Below are 26,898 nucleotides of genomic sequence, written 5' to 3'. Positions count from 1 at the left end.
GACACCTGACAGCTGCTATTTCTATACCCGTCGTCATAATAAGATCATTAAGCTTTGGTCTGTGGGTGTTTGTGTGTTGAGTAGCTGATCACCATGAATACTATGTGTGATACAGGACAAACTATGCTAGTACTGTTTAACAAAGAATAGATCACGTATTAAGGATGGTATGTGTAGAGTACACGCTGTTAAAAAAACATCCTTGAACGACCTGGCTTCAGGCATAGGTATTGCCTTAGATTCAAGCTTTAATAGTACAAGCCAAAGACAAGATACATGAACTCAACATCCTACAAGAGTGGTAATTAAAAGAAAACAATAAAATGACACTCAAACAAAAGATTTTACATCAGTATGACAACACACAAAGCGTTACTGACATCAAAGAATATAACTCCCATAAAATAACAAAGTTAACATAGCATTTTAGTCAATTTTACAGCAGGCCTACTAGTGCACATTATAAAACACAGAATTAACTAAGGCGTTATGAGATTCCCAAAAAACAAGATGCTTCCTTTCTGAAACAAAACCAGCTCTATGTTACTAAAACACTCTCAGCCTCATTAGACTCCATAACCCTCAATAGAACTCTTTCAAACAAATACAAAAAAAAAGTGTACATAATAATAATAATAAATAAACAAAAGCCAATGTTTGGTTGACATTCGACATGCTAGCAGTAGCGGCTAATTTAGCTTCGAGCTGCTAGCCTCAAGCAAAGGTGCAGAGCAGCCTTACAGGGGTCTATCTCTACACCCCAAGACTTCAGTCTTTTAGCCAGACAATCAGTCTTTTAACAATCACCGACTCTAACTCAAATTATATAACTTGAGGCAATTTATGAGCTCTACTACGAGCAATGACAGGGTTTATGCTTTATTTCACATATACAGTAGTACCAGGCAAGTCCTGTGGACGGATGTTGTTGATGGGTGGTTTCCAGATGTATATATGATTCCCTGTATAGTTCTAATTTGTTTGAAATGTCTTTTTGTATCTTTTGAGTTATTTTTGGAGAAGAATTGAAGTATTGAAATGATAAGGAAAGAATAATGAGCTATAAAGGCAAACAAGAACATCAAATAAAAGACTAGCTATGTCCACGAACTAATTTCTAATGTCACCCTTTCTAACTACAATACACACACGTTTACACTGCAAAAAAGGACGGAGTAAAAAAATGTAGAGAATTGACTGAACTGGAGAGATGAAGTGTATAAATTGTGATGCGACCTATAAATGGTACTTGACGTTAACAAAGTTTCCCGGGATTAATATTAGAGCTAAACGTATGTCTTATATAGCGACAAACACGACTCTCTACTCCCTTACAAAACAAATGCTCACACTGACCTCACGTGTTGCTTCTGTCCACAGGGGACGCCAGTTGCTCAGTGAGAAAGTTCATGAAAGGGTGAATAAAGAAAGTGTTGGTATAAGGCACATTTTAAGTTATTGCTAAGTTTTCTGAAGTTAAAAGGTTTACCCTGCTGATGAATGTGATGTGATTGAAGGTCCCCTGTGGAGTTTTTGACAGCACGTGGTGCTAGGGGGCAATGTTTGTATGGGCTTCATTAGGGAGGTGGGAAAGGATATTTTAGTTAGTACCTGCTTTAAACTTATAAATACTGCAGCATCCAGATAAAGCGAGGTCAGCTTGTCGGGTTGAGGTTTGCGGTAGCTACCTTGTTATGTTAATCAGAGTTAGAATCGGTTAAACATAGATCTTGGAATCATGGATTGACTGGTCCACCACTTATGGACAGATCACACATTCAGTGTCCCAAGAGGATGACAACAATGTTTACTGATCTTTATATATTTATCCAGCACTTTGAGATGTGAATTGTCTCGCCACATTCGCACAGATATTCCAGGTCCCCAGAGGAACTTTAACAACCAGCAGGTCAGTTTTAGTGCAGTAACATATTAACACATTTACTTAATACACATATAGAAATGTTAGTGGGTAGATATTTATGGTCCTCAGATGATGTGTCCCATTACGTTTCATAGTCCTGTTATGTTCCCTTGTACCATTAGCAGGGTAATACTTTTGGCCAGGGGTATACTTTGCTCATAATAACATTGGTTGTAAAATAAAGTTAATGGTTAATGCCATAGCTTTAGGGATTGTAATGGCAGCAAGAGGAAAACTTCGTACTTTGAAATGTAGGCATGCTAGCCAGCTAAAATTATATTGTAAACATAGTCAATACAACGAACAGCATTTCTTTTGTTAGCATACATTAGCCAGTCGTCCTACACATTAGCATTAAGCTAAAAGCATACATGTGTCAGACTCACAGAGGGGCTAGCATGGCTGTGGACTCATGCCTGGCTCCGACCCACAGAGGTTTTTCTCTGACAAGCCTTGGTCTAAACACAGATGTGTTTGTTTTGCAGTGTTCATAACAGAACTTCATTTTGACCTTTAACGAACTTCAGTGAACTTTTTTTGCTGCCTTCAGTCTTTCTTCAGTGTGTTTAAACATAAACAGAGTATTAAATATAACAGAGGACACCGACGTCACTCAAAATAAAAATCTGCTCCTTCCAAAGCTATGAGGATAACAGGTCAGAATAGAACAAACTTTTTTTTAATTTAAATTATTTTTTTATGTATTTTTTATGTAACATATTAGTAGAAAGATTCAACTTTAAGACTTTAAACTTTCAGGAAATCTACTCTAATAGAAAACCAGAACATAACCAGTTGAACGAACCGTACTTAAACAAATCTTCATTATTTCAAATCTTCATTATTTCCACGCCTTCATATTACAATTATTAATCTTAACTAGTCACCAATCCTGCAAACAGATCTTTCTTCAAAATAAAAAAATAGTCAAAAAAAGAACTCTTGCTTTCTTTCACTTGCTTTAAAGTAACAATCTACAACTTTTTCATTTAAATAAATGTCTGTTAAGTCACTTTCCAACGTCGAATGAGGTAACAGAAAGGTGACTGAGCTTATGGCCCACTGATGAAAGCCTTTGCTTTTGCAGTATATCGTATTTTTATGGATTGGGTGTCTGTGGAGACATTCGCGGAAATTGGGAAGAGTGTTCTCTTTTACAGCAAAAAAATGTAAATCTTCGAGAGCCAGAGTTAACACAATAAAAGCTCCTTTCAGCAGCTTTGAGATAAGTGCTAATAAGATGTAAACAAAGCCAAAAAAAGGAGCTTGAATGTGTATTTCAGATCTTTAGCTCCCTGAAAATCTGCAGCCACAGACTGCTCAACAGGACTACCAAGTGGTGGGCAGGGTTGTTCAGTGTATCGTATGTAGGTAGTATTTACAAGTTTTACCATAAAAGTAACAAAAAAGAAAAGAAGTCCACTAACCCTAGCACCATACGCAAAAACTAAATGTACTGCTTGAACAAGCCAAACCACGCAGCAGCATTTTGTCCGACCTTTTTAGCTGACAGCTGTTACACTAAGCACTTCATTACAGTGCAAGTAAAAGTGTTAAGAATCAGCATCTTTCTAAACTGTTGCATGTCAACATGCTCATCTGCTATGCTCAGCAGATAATATTGTTGGTTGTAAAATAAAGTACAGGACTGGGGAAAGGTGGGAGGGAAAGCTGTTTCAGATGCAGGAACAGGCGCAACCACAATCCTCCGGTTTTGCATCCCACAAAACGTCAGTTAAACAGTCTGTCCTTTGTTGGTTTCCTCTTCTTTTTTTTTGGTTCTTTCATTTTTTCCCTTCAGCCACGACCTATTGTCTGCAACAATTGTACCCTTTGTGAGTCTGTTTTAAAGCAATTAGAAGATCTTAACCAGTAACTAATGACAAATAGCTACAACGAAGCAGAATATCCACAACGATGGTATGAGCAGACATAAAGCACCTGGGATGCTGCATTATTTCACTAACCAGCGGGGACAGGAACAATACGTAAATCGCAGTCCAACTGTGATCCATGTTGTAGCTTCAGCCGACGTCCAACAGATCCCTGAGGCAGATCATGGAAAACATTTCATTAAAACTTGCATTTCAAAAGAGTGTCAGGGTATTTGCATTTACCTCTGAAATAACATTAAAAACACTTAACTGAAAAAACAGCTGTAATAAACCCTGTAAGGGTTAGGGTTAGGGTTAAGACTGTTATACCGCATACTGCTTTATAAAAACAACTACCACTACTGATAAAGAACGCATCTGATAAGTGTGTCAGAGGTAGTTGCCGTACTTTAAATCAAGTCATTAAAACAAGAACACTTTTAAGGCACAGTTTTAACTTTGAATTATAAGAACAGCCAGCATTCAGTTATGCACTGTTACACATATATACAACACGTTTCCTTTGATAAATATTATATAATAAATATCACACCTATGCGCGTCTGTGTCGTACAGCATCTTCATCCACTTCTTCATCTCATCTCGGAGGCTTCAGCTGTGCTCAAACGTGTAGGAAGAGTCTCCATCTCCGGTGATGGCCTTTCTGCCTCACTGGATAATAAGCTACCAATATACAACAAAGGTTCATACAGTGTAAGCTTATATATTTAGTAGTCGAACTGTACATTACACTCAATTGATGCAGAACTATTACACTTCTATGTACCTTAGTAATTTTCCGGATTTATATAAGTAGAACACGGCAGCAGCAGCAACAGCAATCAGGACGAGCAAAAGACCAAGTAAGACCCAACAAACGCGGCAGGATCCTGCAGGGAGAGAGGACACAAGAGAATACAGAAACAGGATGTACACATAAACACTGGCAGAGTATATCAGGTAATAACCTTGAAGATTTTCATTTAAATAAATGTCCGTTAAGTCACTATCTATGGCCGAATAAGGTAACACAATGATTGGGCATGTGGCCCACTGATGAAAGCCTTTGCATTTGCAGTATTACGGACTGGCTGTAGATGGCAACATCGCGGAAAAAAACACAAGCGGCGCCCAGTTAGTGACGCGTTTTCCATCACCCAGCGGTGGTTGGTCTGCCAGAGAGGGTAGCATGGCTAAGCGGCTGCTTTTCGAGCCTCTTTAAGTGTTGCGAGTAAACAGTTATCTACTATGGCTGAACTAACAAAGAAAAGATTGATGACTACAGATACAACTTCAACAATAAGACGCTCAGATGAAGGCAAACAGTCTAAAAAGGAAAGCGACCGTCAGCAAGGAAAACGAGAGCCAAACGTGGACGTCACACATGCAACACTATCTGGATATCTGGGAAGTGTGCTCCCGCAATTACAGTTTATCGCCATAGGTGCCGTCAAAGACAACCAAACTGAGATCTTCGATCTACATAGAAATGTAGAATCTGGACGCAGGGACATGGATTTTAGGAGCGGCAAGTGTTCTGGTTTGTTTGTTGTTTTGTTTGTACTACGCTTGTAGTCCGAGTAATCTTGACCAATAACTTATGGGCGTATGCAGGAAAAACTGTGTGGAGAGCAAAAGCAGGCGGAACGTAATGTTCTGTAATGACATCCCGGCTCCCATCAGCATCATCTGACGATGATTTAGCTTCTTATTCATCTCTTTAAACAGACATCTGCAGCAAGTTAAGCAATTCGTTCTACATCACATATTCAACTGAAGACAAATTCAGAAACGATTGATCCGACCTTCGTTCAACAAATGAGCATTTTAAAAGTACTTTTCATCTCCTGAGGACAGACCTGATCTTACTTTTTACAAATCTGCATGAAAGAAATTTCAGCAAACTTAAGACCTGTTAATTAAAGTGAATCACACTTTTTCTGCAAACAATGCAGCCTTGAAAAAGGAAGTCATTTATCGCTAACCGCCAGCTACATGTCGTGGCATATCGTCGTCAGACTATAGCCAATGGGATCCAAGATTGTGCCAATGCAGACCAATACAACAGCCCTGTAATGAATACCACATTGAGGCTTATTCTATACAGGTGTCTCAGCTCCTTTTATTTAGCAGTTAGATCAGATCAGGTCAGACTGGGAGCTTCAAGATTAAAAACAGTGATGGAGGCTGGAAAGGGAACAAATACCCACCTTAAAGTATGACAGAAATGTGCTGACAGCTGCCAGCCAGTCAAAGTTTAGTCTTTTTTTTCTTTCTTTTTTAAAATATTTTATTATTGCAAGATAAAAGAAAAACACGAGAACAACACAGGACAAACAAGAACAGCTAGCAGTGAGTGCCAACCAGTTAGCAAAACAGAATTTAAACAAAACAGGCTTAGGTGTGTGTGTGTGTATGTGTGTGTGTGTGTGTGTGTGTGTGTGTGAGAGAAAGGAATAATAACAACAAAAAAAAAGGTTACAAAATATAAAATAAAAAGAGTTACTAGGTAAATGAGTGGAGCTACTACTTACTGTATAGTGATGATGATAATTGTTATAACTGCAATGGTGGTTATGATAATAATAATAGTATATATACAGTATAAACATAATTCAGCTCCAATAGTGGAGACAGGCTCTTAAAACAACATATCCATTGTGTTATTGAAATTCTTATAATAAATATTTCACAAACCATTTACAAGTTAATGTCTAATATCAAACATAAACTGAACCAGGTGCACTCAAACAGGAAGAGACGTGTAGACGGAGAGGCTGGAAATAAACACCAGCCTTATGTTTACTCCACGATCAGCTCTCTCAGCGGTAACAGGAGCTCACATTATTCGCTGCAGGAGGTTTAAATGTTTTCGATTTCATTTTTGCTTTTCCTTTGACGACATCCTTTTAATGCTCTATGGGAAAAAGTTCTCTTGACCTACTTTACTGATGGAAGCTGGCTTCCCATGTTTGAGTTTTCCATCTGTTATCTAAAATCTTTCAAACATGGACGGATGTTTTTTGTTAAGCTTTTCTGGTTTGTCCTGAGATAGAGAAGGAAACCTGAGGCATGAAGTGTCCGGGACCAGGATACACAGCATTTGACATGTTTAAGGTTTAAGTAAGACGTAGCTTTAGTCGTAGAGCAAATGAAATAAAAGATTTCCTGTCCTGCTGTCAGTGGAGAAAGGCTTGAGCAGCCAGGTCTTGGCGAATCTTTTCGCAGATAAATCACAAAGTGCTTTACAGTAATGATAAAATGCCATAGGATACATGCAGAGGCAACAGCAAGTTAAAAACACATAAACACATGAAAACAGGGCAAAGAATAGGTGGACTCTATGCTGCTTAGAGTCAGAGGCAGCGCATTCCAGAGGCGCGGAGCACTGGCCTGAAAAGAACAATCACCTCGTGTTTTAAAAACAGGTGCGGTGGACCATCAAGAGTTTCTGGTCTGATGACCTTAATGCATGTGAGGGAGAATAGGGTCTCAGTAGCTCAGTGATGAACGAGGGGGTACTAAAATCTTCAAATGAATCCTAAAATTGACTGGTAGCCAGTGCAAAGAATATAAAATTGGGGTGATATGGTCCCTTTTCTTCGATCCAGTTAAAAGCCTTGCTGCTGCGTTCTGCACAGTCTGGAGGCGATTTACACCCTTTTTGTTAAAACACACAAAAAGCGCATTACAATAGTCAATGCGAGAGGAAACAAAAGCATGAATAATCATCTCCTTTTCAGTTCTTGAGATTATGGACCTCAGTTTTGCGATATTTCGCAGGTGATAAAAGCAGTTTTTCACCAACTGTTTACAGTGGTGGTCAAATGACATATCCTTGTCCAACACAACTCCTAGGTTGCGTAGGCTGGGTTGGACAGAAAGGCCAAGCAGACCTAAATGCTGCTTAATAAGGGGATTGGCACTGTCTGGGGCAATGATCAATGTGTGTTCTGTCTTGGCGGTGTTCAATTGAAGTAGGTTGTTATTTAACCATTTTTTGATGGCAGTCAAGCAAGCAGTGAAATTATCCAATTTATGCATCTCAGTTTGCTTGAAAGAGCAATAGAGCTGGATATCATCGGCATATAAATGATACGAGACGTCGCTGAACTCGCTGATAATCTTTCCAAGGGGGGTCATGTAAAGCAAAAAGAGAATGGGGCCAAGAACTGATCCCTGTGGGACCCCGCAGGCTAGCTCTGTTGTGTCAACAATTCTGTTTGTTTTGTATAATTGCACCATTTCATTGCCATTTTCAAATTAATGTTTGTCAAGCCACCTGGTGTTGATAGTCTACAAAGGTGTCACACCCACATTTGTCTTTGAAGCGCTGACGAAAGGCCTCGGCTGAAACGCGTTTGTTTGATGTTGCTGCTGCTGTTCATCGTTTCTTCATTAAAAGTTATCGACTTTATTGCGAATGCTGACGTCTTTGCGTTTACATTGTTCCTCCTCATTGTGTTCTTAAGGATTCCATGGGAGACACTCTCTACAGAATTTCATTTATCTGCTTTTTATTTCTTTTTTTTTTAATTAAGAGACACAAAACAACTGAATCAGACGACCTCCCTAACAGAGTAAAATCTAGAGAAACAGACCAGCAAAGAAAACCAACACATCCAACAAAAACCAGCAGCCACATTAAACCGACCTCACCTGAATAAAAGTGCACAAAGAGGTAACCCTGTTTTTTCCCGTACAGGTTTGATGCTTTGCACTGGTAGAGGCCATTCAGGTCGGAGGTCGTTTTCTGAAACAGCAGCGTTGCACCCTGTACACTGACACCAGACTCAGGCAACAACTGGCCGGACCTGAAAAGAACAAACAAACAACGCTCAGAATGAAATCCACAGCTATTGTTTAGTAAAGGAATAGATTTGCATTTTTCGAAGTTAACATGGTATCATCTGACATCTAACATGTTTCATCTGACGAATATCTGAAGTACCTAAAATTTGGCTGGGAGCAGCGCCAAACTAAGTGCCCACTGAATGTATAGGAAGATGAACGACGCATCTTAACTTCCTAAACATCCCTGACACTACGCAGTAGAGATCAGCGGGTGGAGCGGCGGTATTGATTCAGCCAATCAAAACACTAATTTAACTTAACAAAAAAGCAGCAGTCCACAGCAGAACAGCTTCTTGTGTTGGTCTGAAGCAGATATTCATGGATATGGAAACTTCAATGACTGCAGTGATTGTCTCCTCTCGCCGTTCGTCCTCTACTCTGCTAATCCCGAACAGACATCAACAAGAGGAAACGTAACAAAAACAATCAGTCATTGCAGTTTCCATATCTGTGAACGTTAACTTCAGACCAACACAAAGAAGCTGCTCTGCTGTAAAACACGCCAGCGTGCAGAATCCTTGCTGTTCTGGTTAGCGGAAGGGGCTACGGCTGCTCCACCCGGCGATCTCTACTGCGCAGTCTCTGGCTCCAAATGACGTCACCATCGCTATTTTGGCATCACTTTCGTACAATGGGAGCAGATGGAGACGGGTCGTCCATCTATATATACAGTCATTTGGCAGCATTGGAAAAAGGAAGTGAGCTAAATACATCACTGGAGCAGAATCAAAAATACCAATGTACCAAAATACATTCTGCCGACTCCAGACAGCAAAACTCATTTTGCTTTTTTTAGCTTACAGGCTGAGAAGTCATGGGAAACTTAGTAATTCTGCTTAATGCTACTTAACCATTTAACTTCCTTTTAGTTGAACATGTTTGTTTCCACTATATTTATTCTACAGCTGAAATAAGGTGTTTGCAAAATTAGATTCTATCCTTAATTCAGGAAGTTTCCCATTAGTCTATGGTGCAATCCTTGTTTAAATATATATTATTTATTTAGCAGTTTTTCAGAACACTAGTGTCATTATTCTCTCTACAAGTATTAGTCTGTTGGAGGTCTGGGTTCTTTCTATTGACGTGAGCATCAGAATTTGTCAACCAGTACATCACCGACACATTGTGAGGGGAGGAAAGGGAGGGAGCCGGCATCTGTGAGACAGGCACAGTAAACCAATTGTCTCAGCACCCATAAAGGCCACAGAGCTGAGATGCCTATAACTCGCCCTACATGACCTTTCGTTCAACTTGGCACATGCACAACACCTCTGCTCAGAGAATAACTATCAGAGCTCTAATACTAGTCTAGGCTCCTCTTCTTCCCTTTTCTTCTTCTCTCTCTATAGCTTAACAGGTGGAAACCCTGGGAATTTCTGGAATTTTTGCACTTCCTTTATCAAGTTTTCACTTTGGAGATTTGTTTTGTGGCCATTTTGCCTTCTTTTAGGACACCTGCAGAGAGACAGGAAATACGGGGAGGAAAACGTGGGAGGTAACCGGAAAGTGCAGAGGGTGGAATTGAAACTGCGGCCGCTGTGTTGTGGACAATGGCTACTTTATATAGGACACCTGCTCAACCCACAGAGCTGACATACTGCCCCATTTCAAGTATTTTGACAAGGTGTGAATGATCCGAATGTAAATGTTTTTACAGCCCACTTGGCTCCAGTTAACATACATTCATCTGAGTTTCCAGACAACCGAAATAATACAGCTTTGCAGGCAAGAGTAGATGAACCCTGCATGTACTTTGCTTCAAACACGCCTGTGTTTTCAGGGAGTTCTAAAGAATCAACCAACAAACCGTGGAATTTTTCATCATACAATCACATCATGATGTAAACTAAATCTCTGGCTCTAATTAAGAAAGACTTCACTCTGATGTGGTCAGTGGATTGTAACACAGTCTTAGTCTGTTGTTTATGCCTTCAAAAACAGCAGAAATCCTTGTTTTGTTTTGTTCTATGTACATAAACAAGCGACATCTGTGCTGTGTCTCAATAAAACCTTAATTAAAGGCCAGACAAAAGAGCTTTTGTTGGTTGGAGATGCAGTGCCTGCTCTGTCGCCTGATGCTTTACTGGCTCTGGCAGGTCAGAACCTGATTCAGGTCAGGCCAATCACATCTTTTTATTTGGTTTGATATGATAACTGACTGTAGGGAGGGCGCTGATAAGGCTTCTCCAGTAACAGCAAAGACGGCTGCCACTGATGTGGAACTTTCTAGCTCCGCTTTCATATCAGCATTAAAAAAAGGAAGGTAGTTCACATCACATTGTGTAAAATAGGTAAGAGTTGGCAACTAAATCCTGTCACGGCATACAACGGTGTATTGTGTTGAACTAGAAGCCATATGTATTGGATGTTGTAACTACTAACGTAGCCTAGCAGCCCCGCTGCTATTAAAAACAATTATAACATTGCTGTGTTAAATACTTGACTATGATTGGTTTATTATGACACTCCGAGGTCTGCTGTTTCTTGATAACAGATCGTTGCTATGAAGAACAGACCGTTGCTAGGGATGCAGCTCCAGACTCAATCAGGTGCTGCACTGTTTCCTGTGGTCCCGTTCACCTTGTCTTACTTCACCCATCAGTGGAAACGTTTCCATGTAATGTGAGTAAAAACAGCTAGGTTAGCTCATTTTAACAAGGCTAAAGTTAACCGTTGCTATGGACGCAACTCTCACTGTGAGTGTAACTGACTATTTATAAATGGAAAACAGAAATATAATAATTTCTAAATGAATAGAATCATTTCTAAATGAATAATTTGTGTCAAATAATTGATTTCGTAAGTAATTAGGGACCCTTCAGGGTGAGACGTCGGGGTCCTGCTCACACTGTCGGGGTTCCATTCTGCAATGACAACCTGCTCACATATCTAACCAAATAAAAACCTAATGAGCCAGTAGTGGAGGATCATTAACCAAAGTAAAAGTATCCACACCCTCCTGTTAAACTTTTTATTCCAGCTGTTAAATAAATATTAGTATACTCAAATAAACAGTCTGCTGTTTTGTATTGTTGTTGCTGAATTGTAACAGCAGACTTACTTCTTGTTAACCGCAGCTTTTAAGCAATGTGGACCAGAAGTCCTGTGAGAAACTGTGGTGAGAGTGTGGCCTGCGAGCGATGTTAGTGTGTGACTGTTGATAACCACCCACCAGAAGTTAACTGATAAACTCCAGGCTAAGTCTCTTTCAGTATTTCTCTTTTTGACACAACAGTCATTCTGAATAGTGACAGGACCTGCATTATTGAATGGGCCAAAGACCATGGGACTAAGACCACTGATAAAGCAGAGGTCAACATTATGTATATAACCTGAAAACACTCACCATAAGGTCAGAGTGGAAAAGGCGCAACTTTTTCCAGAAAGTTCTCTGTGTAGAAAGTGAAAGTTTAAGTCTGCTGCCTCTAATTCTTGGCAGTCATTGAGCCACTGAGGTCAAGGTGTGCTCAATGATAAGCATAAGTGCTCAGTGAAGAAACCCCTCCCCTTGTGCATTCATCCCAATACTTATACTTAACTACCACATGACCCTTAGTGGTCACCGCAACTCAAGCAGCACTGCCAACTTCAACAGACCCAGGTTCTGTTCATGCGAGCTATACGCTCTACCTCCCCTTACTCCAGTGGTTCCCAGACTTTTTCTGCAGGGCCCCCCTTTGGTAGAAGAACATTTTTTCAAGCCCCCCCTTCCCCTCACCATATTCATCGACACATAAGCATCCATACACTAACACACGCTATCAGCAGCGATCAGACTGTTGCACCTCATCTTGTAGGGGAAACCACAATAGCTGAGGGGAGTATATGGCACAGATGCAACTTTAGTAAAGCCAGTCTGTTTGGCATGACAGTTGAGTATAGGGCTGTTAGACTGTTACAATCGCGATGTGCGCATGTGCAATAGTCACACTGCAGGATGTGCGATTAATGGAAATTAAGTGAAACATGTAAAGCTGTGACTTTATCGCGGCTTGGTGCAAAAGGAGAACTCGCCATTTTCTTTTGTTTCACGACTTATCTACAGGAAAAGCCTGTCTGATATCATGTTCATCATCATCATCTTCAGCAGAGCACACTGAGACCTTACCGCCGTGCAGCAGTCTGTGTGTCACATGCCGGTAAACTGTAAACAAGCTGCTGCTACTGTCACACGCGATGAGTGAGGCTTTCAGTTAAGCCACGCCGCTTTCAAGTGAGTTTATTCCCGTTTTCAGCGTCCTGGTGCTGGTTGACACTGTGGCCACTAGAAAGGAACGTTCACGAGGCGTGTGTGTTTACTTTTAGCACACACAGTCAGTGTGGGACAGTGAGATACGATTCTTCATATTTCCTTGTCTTTGTTTTAGTTGTGACGTTTGGTATAGATTTGCCGTCAGCTTTATGTTTACCTAGTAGTCCTTTCACAAAAGTGTCCAAGCTTTTCTAGCAGTGCAGAACTGTGTGCATTGTTTTTACTGAGCCTTGCCGCCGGTTACCCTAACCTTAAACCGATACTACTACCTACCCTACCACATGGCTTCTAACGGCCCCCACAACTCAAACTTGTATTTAGATTTCAAGCAATCCTAAATTACAAATTCTCCATCTCAGAGCTTTTCTATCAGCGTTACAGTTTGAGTACTTTGTAACTTTAGCTTTCAGAAAACACATGACAAATCATTCAGATGCATTAGGTTAACTAGCACAGGTCTGTACCATGTCTGAGAGCAATAAAGCCTAAAGAAGACTAAAGGTGAAGATAAACATAATGTTGTTTTAAGATTTTACACCACTGTACCTGGTCCAAGTGATGTCTGCTGCTGGATTTGCTTGAGTCACACACTCAAAGGAGACACTGGATCGTTCACTGATAATGACTGACACAGGGGGGACTGCAACAAACAGGGAGAGAGAACAATCTTTGTTATTGATCTAAATGAGAAAAAAAGTGATGAATATATCAGAATAATATTGAGCAGCATGTTTGGAAACTATCCCAGCTGATCTGACTTTCTAAGACACCTGATAAATTACAAGAATTACCAATTTTATTTAATCTAAAAAATCTAATAAAAGCTGTATTCAAGATCTATTCAATAAAAAAAACATATTCACAAATATGTGCTTTCAAGAATGACCGTCATCCTTACGGCTGATAAGAGCTGGACACCACACGCTGTATTAGCAGCGTTAAAAGCTGTTGTTGTCTCACAGAGCTCCGCTGTCAGTCTGAGAAGTCCCACAGGAATGTTGAAAACAAAAGTGACAACAGATACTGTATACTGAAACTGTATCAAGGCCTTCAGCGCAGACAGTGTGTTTCTGTCTTTATCATTCTCATGGTTAAATTGTGTGCAGGGTGTGGGGAAATTCCACAAGCAACAAGAGATCATTTGTGTGCGGGAGACTGGGAGTGTCACAAAATCGGATTCCGACAGACAAACAGACACACACCCTACTGCTACTTTATTTAGCCGTTTCTGCATCTAAGTTTATATTGGTATTGTATTCAAATAATCCATTTTGACTGTTTTCATTTTACACGGTTTTACATTTAAAGCTCCTGTGAGGACCCTGTGGACAAAGCCGTGCCTCTGATCTCTAAAAAAGGGCAGCGTGTAGTTAATCACTTCCTCTGACACCTACCCCCAACCAGTGGTTTCCATCCATCATCTATACCACTTATCCTGTCGCGGGGGGCTGGAGCCTATCCCAGCTGTCATTGGGTACACCCTGAACTGGTCGCCAGTCAATCACAGTGCCGACGCACTCACACCCACACCTATGGGCAATTTAGAGTCACCAGTCACTGTGGGAGGAAGCCGGAAACCCTGGAGGGAACCCACACATGCACAAGGAGAGCATGCAAACTCCACACAGAGGGGCCCACCTTGCCCAAACCGGGGTTTGAACCGATGATCTTCTAGCTGTGGGGCAACAGCGCTAACCACTGCACCACCGTGCAGCCTACCCCCCAGTGGTAGGTGGTAAGGTAAGGTATTAAAAATAACTATATAGAAGCTGATGGCCTGGTTTGCTTTTGTAGGTCATACAGAGACATCAGAATTAATTTCAGTCTCCTCACAGGAGCATTAAATGTAAAAGTTTTGTCTTTAAAAAAAGAACAATGAACTTAAACATTCCTGATTTAATAAAATGATTATAAATGACCCTTATGTTAAGATCAGTCCCTTTAGTTGTGCCAGTAGATGTCTGGCTAAGGGCACCAAAACGTCCAGAAACAGCTCTCGACCTCTTGATTCAGATGATACTTTCTCAGTGACTTGATAACTTGTTGCTTTAAGCAGTGCTTGAGTAATGTAACGTGTCTAAGCTCAGCTGATAGAGGCTCATGTGATGCCGCAGCAGGCTAAAAAAGTTACAGGAAGTGGACTTGTAACCTTTAATTTACTGTTCCAGAGCAGAGCTTCTACTCTTGACTCTTAAATTCTCCTCTTAAGTTGGAGTCCTGATTTTGGGTGTGGTTCAGTAGAATGATCTTCTAAATGAGCTCTGGTATTCCCTCATCCCTGGAGTTGCACTATAAGCAAACCGCACATTACATTGCGGCTGAGTGGCTGATTTATGTCACAAGCAGATGAAAATGATCAGTTAGCAATGGAAATGATGAACTGTCCTCCTCTCCCCAACGCTTTCTCAGGAACTCATCCTGCACTAGTAGTGAGGAGGCAGTGCATGCTCCTGTGTGTAAGAAAGAGCCTTGGCATCAGTTGAACATTACATGAGTCTACTTAGTCAAAATTTCCCCATCTGTCATAGAACTAAAAAAGCAAATGCATTTCTCAATTTGTTACAAAACATTCACATTTCAAATATGTGTTATAGGTCGAGACTGATCCACCTCAAAGAATCGCCTTTGAGTTACAAGACCCTGCAGTAATGGGCAACATCTGCCACTGAAATACTAAAAGGCTGTGATAAAAGGTGCTGTATTGTTTTATGGCTTACAAGCTAACTTGCCCCAAGCAAGCATATAATGCTGTGATTTAGTCCTGACCCTTGTCTATCCATCCTCGACATTAATGAGGAAAGCGCTTTTCAAGGCCTGTTGTGGTAACAAGAAGCAACACTAATGGAGAAACCAGAAGACAAGGGGAGAGGACAAAACAGCAGGGATAATGTTTCGATCCCACTGGCAATGGAAGACCACAACTTTGAAGTATCCTTAAGAATAAAAGAAACAGATATCTGTAAAGAGCATTTCACATTTTTAGCACAAATGTCTCTTGAGGGGAAGCAAAACAGAACATCCTGCAGAGCCTAGTTTGAAAATAAACATACTGAGCTACACAAACTTATCATACATCACTTGTTTACGCCAGACAAAGAGAAGGGCAGATTTTAATCTTTGTGTTATTCCATTCTCTCACATTTCTGCGAAATAATCTAGCATTCTGAAAACAACCAATTAGCTGACTGCTTTTTATTCTCCATGTGATAAGATAGGAGCAAAATGACTCATAGCTAAGTCTTGATCCCTGATGTGAAACTGGTGATTTCAGTATATGATAAGAAGAAGCGGATGTCCCTTGCACTCATGACGGTCATATACTAAGGCTTTAATTACATAACTAGAGAAAAGAATAACACGAAGAAGAGGAGGAAGGAAAAATCCTCACCCTCCTTTTCTTCCTTTTCTTTTGCTCACAGAATCTCAACAAACTGTCTGGATGTAAAAAGACAGCACATTTTTGAGGGCTGGGTTCTAAATGAGCTACCTGGCAAACACATTACTATAACACATAGATGAAACATTAGGAGAGAAAACTGATAAGAGCAGTATGTGTATACCCACAGTGGATCTGTATGTAGACGGACAGGGTTTCTTCTTTCAACAGGGCAGGACCGGTGACGACACACTGCACTGAATGATTGTTGATTTCTCTGGTTGGCACTCCAAACAGCGAGCTGACTGTGGTGGTCGTACCGTCAGCATGAAAGGTGGAGTTGGTTGTCGTCCTCACTGCCAGAGTGCCAGTTCGCCACCTCACCTCTGCGGGAGGTTTGGAGCCAGCAGCTGTGCAGGTCACAAGGGCAACTTCCTCACTACCCAAAGTAGGATGATAATCCTTCAGGCTTGTGACCGGAGGCACTAATAGAGACAGTAAACATAGAAGTCAATGCAAACAAGAAGATTGAAGCAAAATTTCCCTCTCTCTTTCACACCCACATACATACAAACACAATTACATGAGAATTATTATTATAATTCTTTATACCTTGAACATCTAGACGGATGTCTGTCTTGTGGTTCCCGCTGGGATACAAAGAAAAGATACAGGTGTAGGTGCCTTCGTCGATCAGTGTAACATTGGTTATTTGAAGAGTTCCATTTTTATCAGTAAGTTTCCCAATAAACTTAAACCGATCATCCTCTCCATTGACAAACTGTGGTCCTGATGGCAAGATTGTAAAGAAATTGTCTTTCAGGGGTTTTCCTTTTGTCAGCCTCTGCCATGAAATCTGGTCAATTTTATCCTTGGTGTCAACAACTTTGCAGGGTAAGACAGCAGTCCCTCCCCGTACCACGGTTACGCTTCCTCCGATGACCTGGAGAGCTGTAAAGATGCAAAAACTGTCATCAAGTTTCAGATCAATAAGAAGAAGCTGCAAATGCTAAAAATAGTAATTTCCTGTGTATATCTGAGATAAGTACAAGGCACGAGTTTGAAAACATCGGGGTACTTCATGATATATAGTGCCTTCATTATTATTGCCCCCTCCCTCTGGATTATGTAAATTTAAAAATGGAGACATATATCACTCTTAATGTAGTGGTTTAGTTAAAGATTTCAAAATGTTTTTATTGTTCCCTGATGCTCTTTGTAGCATCGTTCACGCAACCTATACCCATATTTCTATGTAATTTTATTATTTCCCTTTTCTTCAGTTCCACCTGCCGCTTGGGATTCTTTGCTCGCAAACGGAAAGTCCCGTCGTCATCGTTGGCCTGAAGTGTTTTGATCTATGTTAAAGACAAAAAAAAAAGGACTGGGCAAACTTACCGTCTGTAACTGTGTTCAGGATCAGCATAGACACAAGTAAAAGCATCGTTGTGCTCCTTGCTCCTTAAAACTCACGATATCCATAGTTTTTCGTTGTAATTAAATGTCCATCCATCCATTTAAGCGACTCGTAAGCATCTGCTCTCTGCTCAGAAGGCTGCAGATAAACAATCATGGCGTGCTGCGCCTGCGTCGAGAATAAATGTAAATTCTGTCTTCAAGCGGTAACACTGCCCCCCTGTGGTCGGTGGTTGTAACCGCAAAATTGTTATAAAAAATGTTAAATTCATTGCTTTTCGATTCACATTTTCTTTCTTTTCACATACACTTAATTATTCATTGTTTTTGTATATGTGTACAAAGGCTATTTTTCTTCTTTGACAGAGAAATTTATTGGGAAAGTGTTTTTATGAATTTGTCAATTAAACACAAAAATATTAATATACTACTCCTTGGAAAATGGAACATTTTGTTGATATGAACTGCAATGTGTTATCATTGTGAATATAAGATTAATATCATTTTAAATCACAAACTTGTGGCTAAACTTTGTTCTCAAATTCAAAAATAAGAGTTTTGGTTTCACGTATCACAGTAACGCACGTATTCAAACTCTTTTAAGTTTAGTCAGAAGCTCTGATTAGAACATTTCAATTCACATGTCAATGCAAAATACAATAAATAACCCCAAACTTACTTTTTAAGTAACTTTATTACACTGACGTTTCTCAGGGCAATATCAATAAAGTCATGAACATTTTAAAGTATGGTTATAATTATGTTAGTTGCTTTTAGCACGTGTCAATTATTATTCTGCGGAGACCATAAAAAGGAGAAAAGGACGCTTGAAAAAAACAAATAAACAAAAAAAAACGTTACCCATGGTGCATTTAGTACGACTTGGTATTGTCAGGGGGGTTTATCACATACATTTTCAGGGGCTGTCTTCAGATATTTTTTCTATATTTGCGATAAATAGACGGGTCTTTGAGTTGTGAGTGGGCCTTAAAATAAATATTCTACATGTGCTACATGTGCAAAAACTCAGGCAAGCTCTCCCTCCATTCATGTGTAGATGAGACTGGAGGTAATATAATCATTATTAGTCGTATTAGTAACACACCTGCGCCTGATTGACAAAAAGACATTAATTTGATGGATAGGTGAAATTGAGTAAATGATGTTGGGAAGTACACACATCTATCCACAGTCAGGGCTGGACTGCTCAAAAAAAGAATTGGCCTCGACCAGCCCCACCACCTTCAATTACACACCGCCAATTTTTGACAGTGTCTACAGTAAAATAAATAAGCTAAAAAAAAGATCTAAGACTTAAAATATGTGTCATTGTGTAATAGCCATCTCACAGCCATCAGAAGTGGAGTTACCGGGTCTCAAGAGGTGAATGATGAACTGACAATTAGTTCTTCTCTTAACTACAGTCTGGCGAACAACAAAGTCTTATTTCATTGTTGAATTAGTTTGAATTATTTGTTCAATAATAAGCAACACAGAGGCTTTTAAACAATTTAATATATATTACAATTTTCCAAGAAAAACAAAAAGGCTGACATTCTTTATAATACACACTTTGTGCATTTTCTTACATAAGCATTTGCATAGATTCCATTTACTTGTTTTTAAAATGTATATTGAATCGTACCACACAATTGTAGTCCAGACTGCTAAAGGATGCAAAACCCCAGAAACATCCATCCACAAATACACATGAAAACACATTAACTCAAGCACATACATTCAAACATAGTGTTCACAATACTTCAAGCTAATAAAAAAGTGCTATTGATAAAAGATCCTCATGCACCTTTTAAAAGGGCAGTTTCTGTGCAATGGGGCCTGAGGAAGCCAGACTAAAATGTATAAAAAAATATAATCATGTAACCCTGATGTACAACCTCCTTATTGACATTACTTAGGAAGGTAAGTTTAATGACTGGTCAATAGTTGCTAAGTCACTTAGTTTATCCCAACAGCAACAGCTGAAGGTTAAAAGTCCCCAGTTGATAGTGACTTGAGAGGTAGGCTGTCCTTGGTATAGTGATGATAGCTGATGTTAATATTTGTCTCCTGCTTTCAGTCTGATGTTGCCCCATGATTTTGGTTTGTGCACTCTAACAGTATTTTAGCATCTTCTTATTATTATCTTATTATATCCTCTGCATTTTTCTCTCCTTCTGGTTTTACAGTTATTTTGCCTTCACTCTATTATATACGTTTTATTGTATAACATTATGTAATATTGCCTTTAATTGTTCTTTTAATAATGTACAGTATATCTGCGGTGAAGCAGATTTTAACCCATCTGCTTCCTCTATAGCACTGCGAGTCTGATATCGTTTGTAAATTTGCTATAAAAATAAAGTGTCTTTTGACAATATTGTCTTTTAAAATAGATTTAAAAGGTCTTTAAAAAGTTGCTGGTAGTTGATCAAAGGGGCTGGTAGAGGATTTAAGTAAAACCTTAGGGTTCATGTTTTGGAATAGCTTCCCCCTGTAGCTGAATTTAATTCCAGCAAGTTGCTAGTAAAAGGCTTAGTTTCAAATGTCTACAAAAAAATCATGATTAATGAACTAAAAAAATCATGATTAATGAACAAAAAGGAATAAACACACAAACAAACAAACAAAAAAACAGACAGTTGTGTCAGCCAAGTGGGAATGTGCGCGGCTTGCCACCTCTATGGTGAAGGGCAGGGCTTTTTCCTCCAACAGAGCAACACCGGTGATGACACACTGCACTGAATGATGGCTGATTTCTCTGGTTGGCACTCCAAACAGCGAGCTGACTGTGGTGGTCGTACCGTTAGCATGAAAGGTGGAGTTGGTTGTCGTCCTCACTTTCTCCACCAGAGTGTCAGTGAGCCACCTCACGCCTGCGGGAGGTTTGGAGCCAGAAGCCGTGCAGGACACGAGGGCAACTTCCTCACTACCCAAAGTAGGATGATAATCCTTCAGGCTTGTGACCGGAGGCACTAAGAGAGAGACAGTGAAGATACAATTTAACATACAAGTGAGAAGATTGAAGCAAAATTCCTACTCTTTCACACCCATATACATACAAACACAAAAAAAGCTTAATACAATAAATTATACCAAGAAGCTGTAGACGTATATCTCTCTTGTGGTTCCCACTGGGGAACAAAGTAAAGATACAGGTGTAGGTGCCTTCATCGTTCAGTGTAACATTGGGCAAAAGGAGAGATCCGTTTCTGTCATTTAAGCTGCCAATCAGCTTAAATCGATCATCGTGTCCATGGACAAGCGGCGATTCCGTTGTAAAGAAATTCTCTCTCCTCAACTCGTTTCCTCTGGTCAGCCTCTGCCATGAAATCTTGACGACTGTCTCTGTGGTGTCAACAACTTTGCAGGGTAAGACAGCAGTCCCTCCCTGCACCACGGTTACGCTTCCTCCAATGACCTGGAGAGCTGTAAAGATGCAAAAACTGTCATCAGGTTTCAGATCAATAAGGAGAAGCTGCAAATACAAATAATAGTTGTGTTCATGTTGTACCCTTAAAAAGGGGGAATAGTAGTGGAATAAGAATGAGGGAAACACACACGCAGCTCTTGCTTACGCTCGTCTGTATTCAGTGAGGAAGCAGAGCGCGATCTCCCCTACTGGAACACCAATGCATTACATCACAGAGCAGTTAACCCATTCATTCAAGAATCTGAACTATTATCTTTGTTCCTTGCTTGCTATTACTACCCATGTAGCCTTACCAAGAAATTCTAATGCACAATAATAACTAAGAATGAAACCACATCTTATGAACAGTTAATACATTAACAACTGAAATAAAGGGAGAATGAAATTAGATCAATTATCATTTACTTTAGTCTGACACATACAACCTGTCACATTCACACAACCTATACCCAAATTTCTATGTAATTTCTATTAGTTCCCTTTTTCCTACCTGCTGCTTGGCAGTCTTTGCCAGCAAACGGAAAGTCACGTCTTCAAGTCTCAAGTGTTTTGATCTGTGTTAAAAACAAAGAAAAAAGGACTAGGCAAACTTACCGTCTGTAACTGTGTTCAGGATCAGCATAGACACAAGTAAAAACATCGTTGTGCTCCTTAAAACACACGATATCCATAGTTTTCGTAGTCATTACACATAGAATGTCCATCCATCCATTTAAGCGACTCACTTGCATCTGCTCTCTGCTCAGAAGGCTGCGGATACACAACCATGGCGTGCTGCGCCTGCGTCGAGAATAAATGTAAATACTGTCTTCAAGCGGTAACACTGCCCCCCTGTGGTCGGTGGTTGTAACACCAAAATTGTTATAAAAAATGTTAAATTCATTGCTTTTGAATTCATATTTTCTTTCTTTTCACATACACTTAATTATTCATTGTTTTTTGTATATGTGTACATAGGCTATTCTTCTTCTTCGACAGAGAAATTTATTGGGAAAGTGTTTTTATGAATATGTCAATAAAACACAAAAATATTAATATACTACTCCTTGGAAAATGGAACATTTTGTTGATATGAACTGTGTTATCATTGTGAATATAAGATTAATATCATTTTAAATCACTAACTTGTGGCTAAACTTTGTTCTCAAATTCAAAAATAAGAGTTTTGGTTTCACGTATCACAGTAACGCACGTATTCAAACCCTTTTAAGTTTAGTCAGAAGCTCTGATTAGAACATTTCAATTCAGATGTCAATGCAAAATACAATGAATAACCCCAAACTTACTTTTTAAGTAACTTTAATACACTGACGTTTCTCAGGGCAATATCAATAAAGTCATGAACATTTTAAAGTATGGTTATAATTGCTAGTTGGAGAAAAGGATGCTTTGCAGGGGCTAGATGGCTGTTTTCAGCCTTTTTTCTAGAGAGTTGTGATAAACAGATGGTTCTTTGAGTTGTGAGTGGGCCAAAAATTCACAGCTGAAACTTAAACGAATACAAGTTACAACATTTCTGTCTCTAAGTTTAAAGCCCTCTGAGTTTAGTAGTAGTTTTTAGTTTTAAGAGGACAAGCCGACATACCGTCTATTAACTGTGCTCAGGATCAACGTTGACACGAGTAAACGCATCGTGGTTTTCGTGCTGAAACACTGTATGTACAAATAATAGCAGGCCTTCATCAAAGAGGAAGTTTCATCCTCAATGTGATTGCACAGCCATGGAGTGCAGTAACAACACAATATGAATGGACAGTGTCGCTTTCAGGGAATGTGGAGATTTCGAAAGCAGAGAAATGGCATCATTACAGAGAGCTGCTAACTTGGATTTCCATCCACAAACACAATATTCTGCCCCACATAATAGCGAAATTATATCAAACATTTAACGTGATAAATTAGTCGAGATCTGGAGTAAAGACCAGAAGTTACTCATCATCTAAAAAGAAAAACTGAATAAATAAAACGTATAGATGAATGTCCGCTTCACTTCTGTGATAGTGTTGCCTTCAGGTGGTGTGGGAAACAGGACAGCCATGAAATATTTGTTATTTAAAAAGGCTGCTGAATTATATATATGTAAATATTTGCGGTTCAAACACAAATTTTATGAACATTACTGATACCTACATTTGTGTTTGTATTCATTCATATTTTTCAAGTTAATTTGTACAGTACATTTCAACACCAAGGCAATTAACATCGCTTTACATAAAACATTACAAGCAATAAGAAAAAACATAAACACAATGCAATATAAAAGACAATAAAAAAGGTATATGAATAGGAAAAAAATACAAAGTTGATAAAACAAAATAAAAAGAACATAAGGAAGAGGGGTACAAAAAAATAAGCAGAAATTATACAAGTTCTGCACAGTGGTGCACAAAAAAATGAGGCCTTCATTCCTCTGGCTGGATTCGTTTTTTTCCATCATAATTTCTCTCTTGATCTTTCCAACACCTCTCGTGTTTCTTATTCAGCTTTAATCTGACCTTCGAGCTTGTCAGGCCAAAAACTGAACTGAGCGCCTCCAAGTACTGACTCCTCTATTCTGTATTCCACACAGCTCCGGGGTTGAGGAGGAGGCACCTGTAACGGCAGAAAGTTAAATAAACTCCAAGAAGGAAATGCTTTGAGAGATGTTAGAGTGTTTAAGTTCGAGTAAAGATAAAATTCTTCAAACCTCCTCCAAAAACAGAACATGATACAGGACACAGCTCAGGGTTCTGCTCCTCATTAAGTCCTGGTTTCCGGTTCGGGTCTTGCTTTGTCTGCAGGGATAAAATCATAACAAATTATATAACCCCATTTTACCTTTTTAGTTTTCAAACACATGAATATGACAGACAGAGAGCTGGAAACTGTTTTGGATGACGGGTGACATGGGAGCAGTGGCAGAGGAAGCAGTGGCAGAGGAAGCACTCAGATCCTTAACTTAACTAGAAGTAACAAATAAACGTTATCATGTAAAAATTCTCAATACATTCCAAGTAAAAGTATTTAATGTTAAACCCGTCTTGAGGAAATATAAAGGAGATTATCAGCAAAATCAACCAAAGTAATTAATGTAATCTTCCAATATGTTTTTCAATGATTGATAATCCGTTTGAATAGTTAAAAAAATACCCAACACAACTTTGTAGTTGCCACAGAATTTTCTAGTCCCCTCATAAATTAATCATCATGAGGTATTACTATTACATTGTTCATACTGATCTATCAGTGTAAAGGACATTTCACTGTTAAGCTGCTTGAGATGGTGCTGATTTGGAGTACATGTAATACATTTGGTTTAGGTGGTTTCCGACGTAGGGGTCAGACCGCTGTAAGGATCATGAAATACCTCTGAGGGTCTGTGAGAAGATTCTAAAGGTTAGCTAACATAATGTTGACATAATGCTAACATAATGTTAGCTAAGTATGTTAACCATAGACTGTATGAAAAGATGGACGACATGACAGCTCCCTAAAAGCGAAGCCAAAACATCTCCAGCACCTCCTGCTGACTGGCTGCAGTACAGGTCATAAAGCCCACCTCCATGTTAACAGATGCGACAGATGAGTCAAACTATAAAATCAAAATACACGCCAAATACATTTTTCTTAAACATGGTTTCTGTCATAATAGTTAGTTCTTATCATGCTGATTTACGTCCAAGTGTTCATTTTTCTGACCAGTTTATTTTTAAATAGCAATTTGATGCTGTAAAAAGGATGATTGACAGCTCTGTTGACAAATACGGCTCCTGCAGCCGATCTGTTCCGGATTAGCAGAGTAGAGTAGTTAGGAAATGTAACTAAAACAATCACTACAGTCACTGAAGTTTCCATATCTGTGAACGTCTGCTTCAGACCAGCACAAAGAAGCTGTTCTGTTGTTAAAATACGCCGGCGTGAAGGACCTTTGCTGTTTTCTTCGGTAAGTTAAGTGTTTGTTTTGGTTAGCGGAAGTGGCTACGGCGAAGATGGCAGCGCCTATCACGGGGGCTATTTTGGCATCAATTTGGTACAGTGAGAGCAGATGGAGATGCGTCGTCCATCTATATATACAGTCATTGATGTTGACTAAGTATTTTTTCAAAGCTAACTTTATGTTAACAAGGAATTTAAATATCAAACTGTGGTATTAGCTTTCAGCTACTTTCAAGCTCCCAGTGATGTTTTCTAGTAAGTGGCTGGATGCTAACGTTAGCTGTTGCCTTTCCGTAGCTAATGGGTAACCCAATATGTGGTTTTATCTTAAATTATGACCAGATTTTACTCCAAACTTTCACAGTTCATTGTCTTTTCAGTTGCTGATCAAGCTGTAATCTATACTAACAACAACATATGACACAGAGCAGTATGACATTACAGCATTTTAGCTAGAATGACATCAGAGGAAAATGGGCTGCTGTAGAATATGTTCAACAATATTACTGTTTGAAATAAAGTCATCAATTTATTGAACACTTGGAGTCCTACATTAAGACGTCAGCTGCATCTTTTTTATTTTTAAACAACATATGTAGTTTATATATACTATAAGATATAGGCGATGTAGAGATGCTAGAAAATGTAGAAAGGTAAAATGCAACAAGCTCACTCTATACCGGTTGATGCTGCAGGCTCGAGGAGGTCATTGTAGGCGAAGATAAAGTAAAGGCATGTGAATTTAGCAACATTTAGCACACACAGAACTAAAATAAAAGAATTACTCACATGCAGATGCAGACAGCTGAAATGATGCCACACAGAAACAGTCCAGTTACAGGTTGGAGTATGTATCCATCCCGCAGTGAACCGATATCTGGACGGTTTTCTGCATCAAATCAGATCTGAATTACTTTAAGTAGCACGCACTCAGAGCTATCAGATACACTGTGTGTCGTGTGGAGATGATAAGCACGGCTTTATGCAATACTTACCTTCAGGTTTTTCAGACACTGTTAAATTCCACTTTATAGTCCATATACCAGATGAATCAGCTAAAGTACATGTATAGACACCTGCATCATCATGTTGAGCATTAAAAATATTCAGTGTTGAAGGTAAGTTTACGTCTATTCTGAATCTGTCAGAGGTGAAATTTGAAAAAGTCTCATTGCATAAGGTAAAATGAGTAAAACGAAATCTGTCTTTGCTCCAGTTGCTTTGTGTCAGACTTGCTGTGGATATGTTGCAAGTGAACATGACAGACTCTCCCAGGGACACCAGTATATTACTGTCGAAAGAAAAGAATAATAAAATATCTCCACTGTACCTGCAAAGACTTGACATGTAAACAGTAGTTGAATGAAGAGCAGAGCTGCTGGGTTCAGGAGGAACATGGTGACCATCACACAGACACTGACAGACTGAAAGTTCAGCATCAGTCTTGAAGTATAATTGTGGCGGTGGCTCAGAGAACAGGAAGTGGTTAGTTATTTTTTACTTTCTCAAACCTAAAGTTAGTGTGAAGTTAGTGCAATTTTTGAAAGCAAGAATGTAAGTCACGTAGGAAACAAACTGATCTATCTATCTATCTATCTATCTATCTATCTATCTATCTATCACACTTTGCAATGTTCAGCTGCAGGACAATAACTCCTGTGCATGCTGAACCTGTTTTACCCACAAAGTGACCAAAGTATGTGTAAACTTCTCAGCTTTAGAAGCACAATAACAACATCCTAAACTCCCACATTTACACCACCAAGAGGAGTCAACAGTGTCTACAAAGAGCTGTTTTCTCACGGTTTCATGAGGGAATAAAATGTGATACTGTTAAAGGAATCAATCCTGTTA

General features: G+C 39.4%; 2 protein-coding genes and 1 long non-coding RNA gene across 3 annotated transcripts; all 3 read right to left on the bottom strand.

The window, feature by feature from the left end:
• Nucleotides 1-216: 216 nt before the first annotated feature.
• LOC138592446 (nectin-4) lies at nt 217-17,833 on the bottom strand. Its single transcript, XM_069663257.1, has 8 exons — nt 17,679-17,833; nt 16,893-17,231; nt 16,469-16,765; nt 13,451-13,544; nt 8,458-8,612; nt 4,586-4,688; nt 4,352-4,482; nt 217-3,970 (listed from the first exon to the last, which is right to left on the bottom strand). The coding sequence occupies exons 1-7, from the start codon at nt 17,722-17,724 to the stop codon at nt 4,392-4,394; spliced, it is 1,125 nt and encodes a 374-aa protein (XP_069519358.1). The 5' UTR covers nt 17,725-17,833; the 3' UTR covers nt 217-3,970; nt 4,352-4,391.
• A 1,329-nt stretch (nt 17,834-19,162) lies between these two features.
• Nucleotides 19,163-21,821, bottom strand: LOC138592678 (nectin-4-like). Its single transcript, XM_069663524.1, has 3 exons — nt 21,724-21,821; nt 20,793-21,125; nt 19,163-20,671 (listed from the first exon to the last, which is right to left on the bottom strand). The coding sequence occupies exons 1-3, from the start codon at nt 21,767-21,769 to the stop codon at nt 20,286-20,288; spliced, it is 765 nt and encodes a 254-aa protein (XP_069519625.1). The 5' UTR covers nt 21,770-21,821; the 3' UTR covers nt 19,163-20,285.
• A 1,756-nt stretch (nt 21,822-23,577) lies between these two features.
• LOC138592074 (uncharacterized) lies at nt 23,578-25,917 on the bottom strand. Its single transcript, XR_011308206.1, has 3 exons — nt 25,834-25,917; nt 23,816-23,903; nt 23,578-23,721 (listed from the first exon to the last, which is right to left on the bottom strand). It is a non-coding gene; the product is annotated as an uncharacterized lncRNA (long non-coding RNA).
• Nucleotides 25,918-26,898: the final 981 nt, after the last annotated feature.

The sequence above is a fragment of the Semicossyphus pulcher genome, unplaced genomic scaffold (genome assembly GCF_022749685.1).
Source record: "Semicossyphus pulcher isolate SPU_LCO1_2020_fin unplaced genomic scaffold, fSemPul1.0.p SCAF_15, whole genome shotgun sequence".
In the NCBI taxonomy this organism is placed as follows: Eukaryota; Metazoa; Chordata; class Actinopteri; order Labriformes; family Labridae; genus Semicossyphus; species Semicossyphus pulcher.
This window is presented reverse-complemented; position numbering and strand designations above follow the sequence as displayed.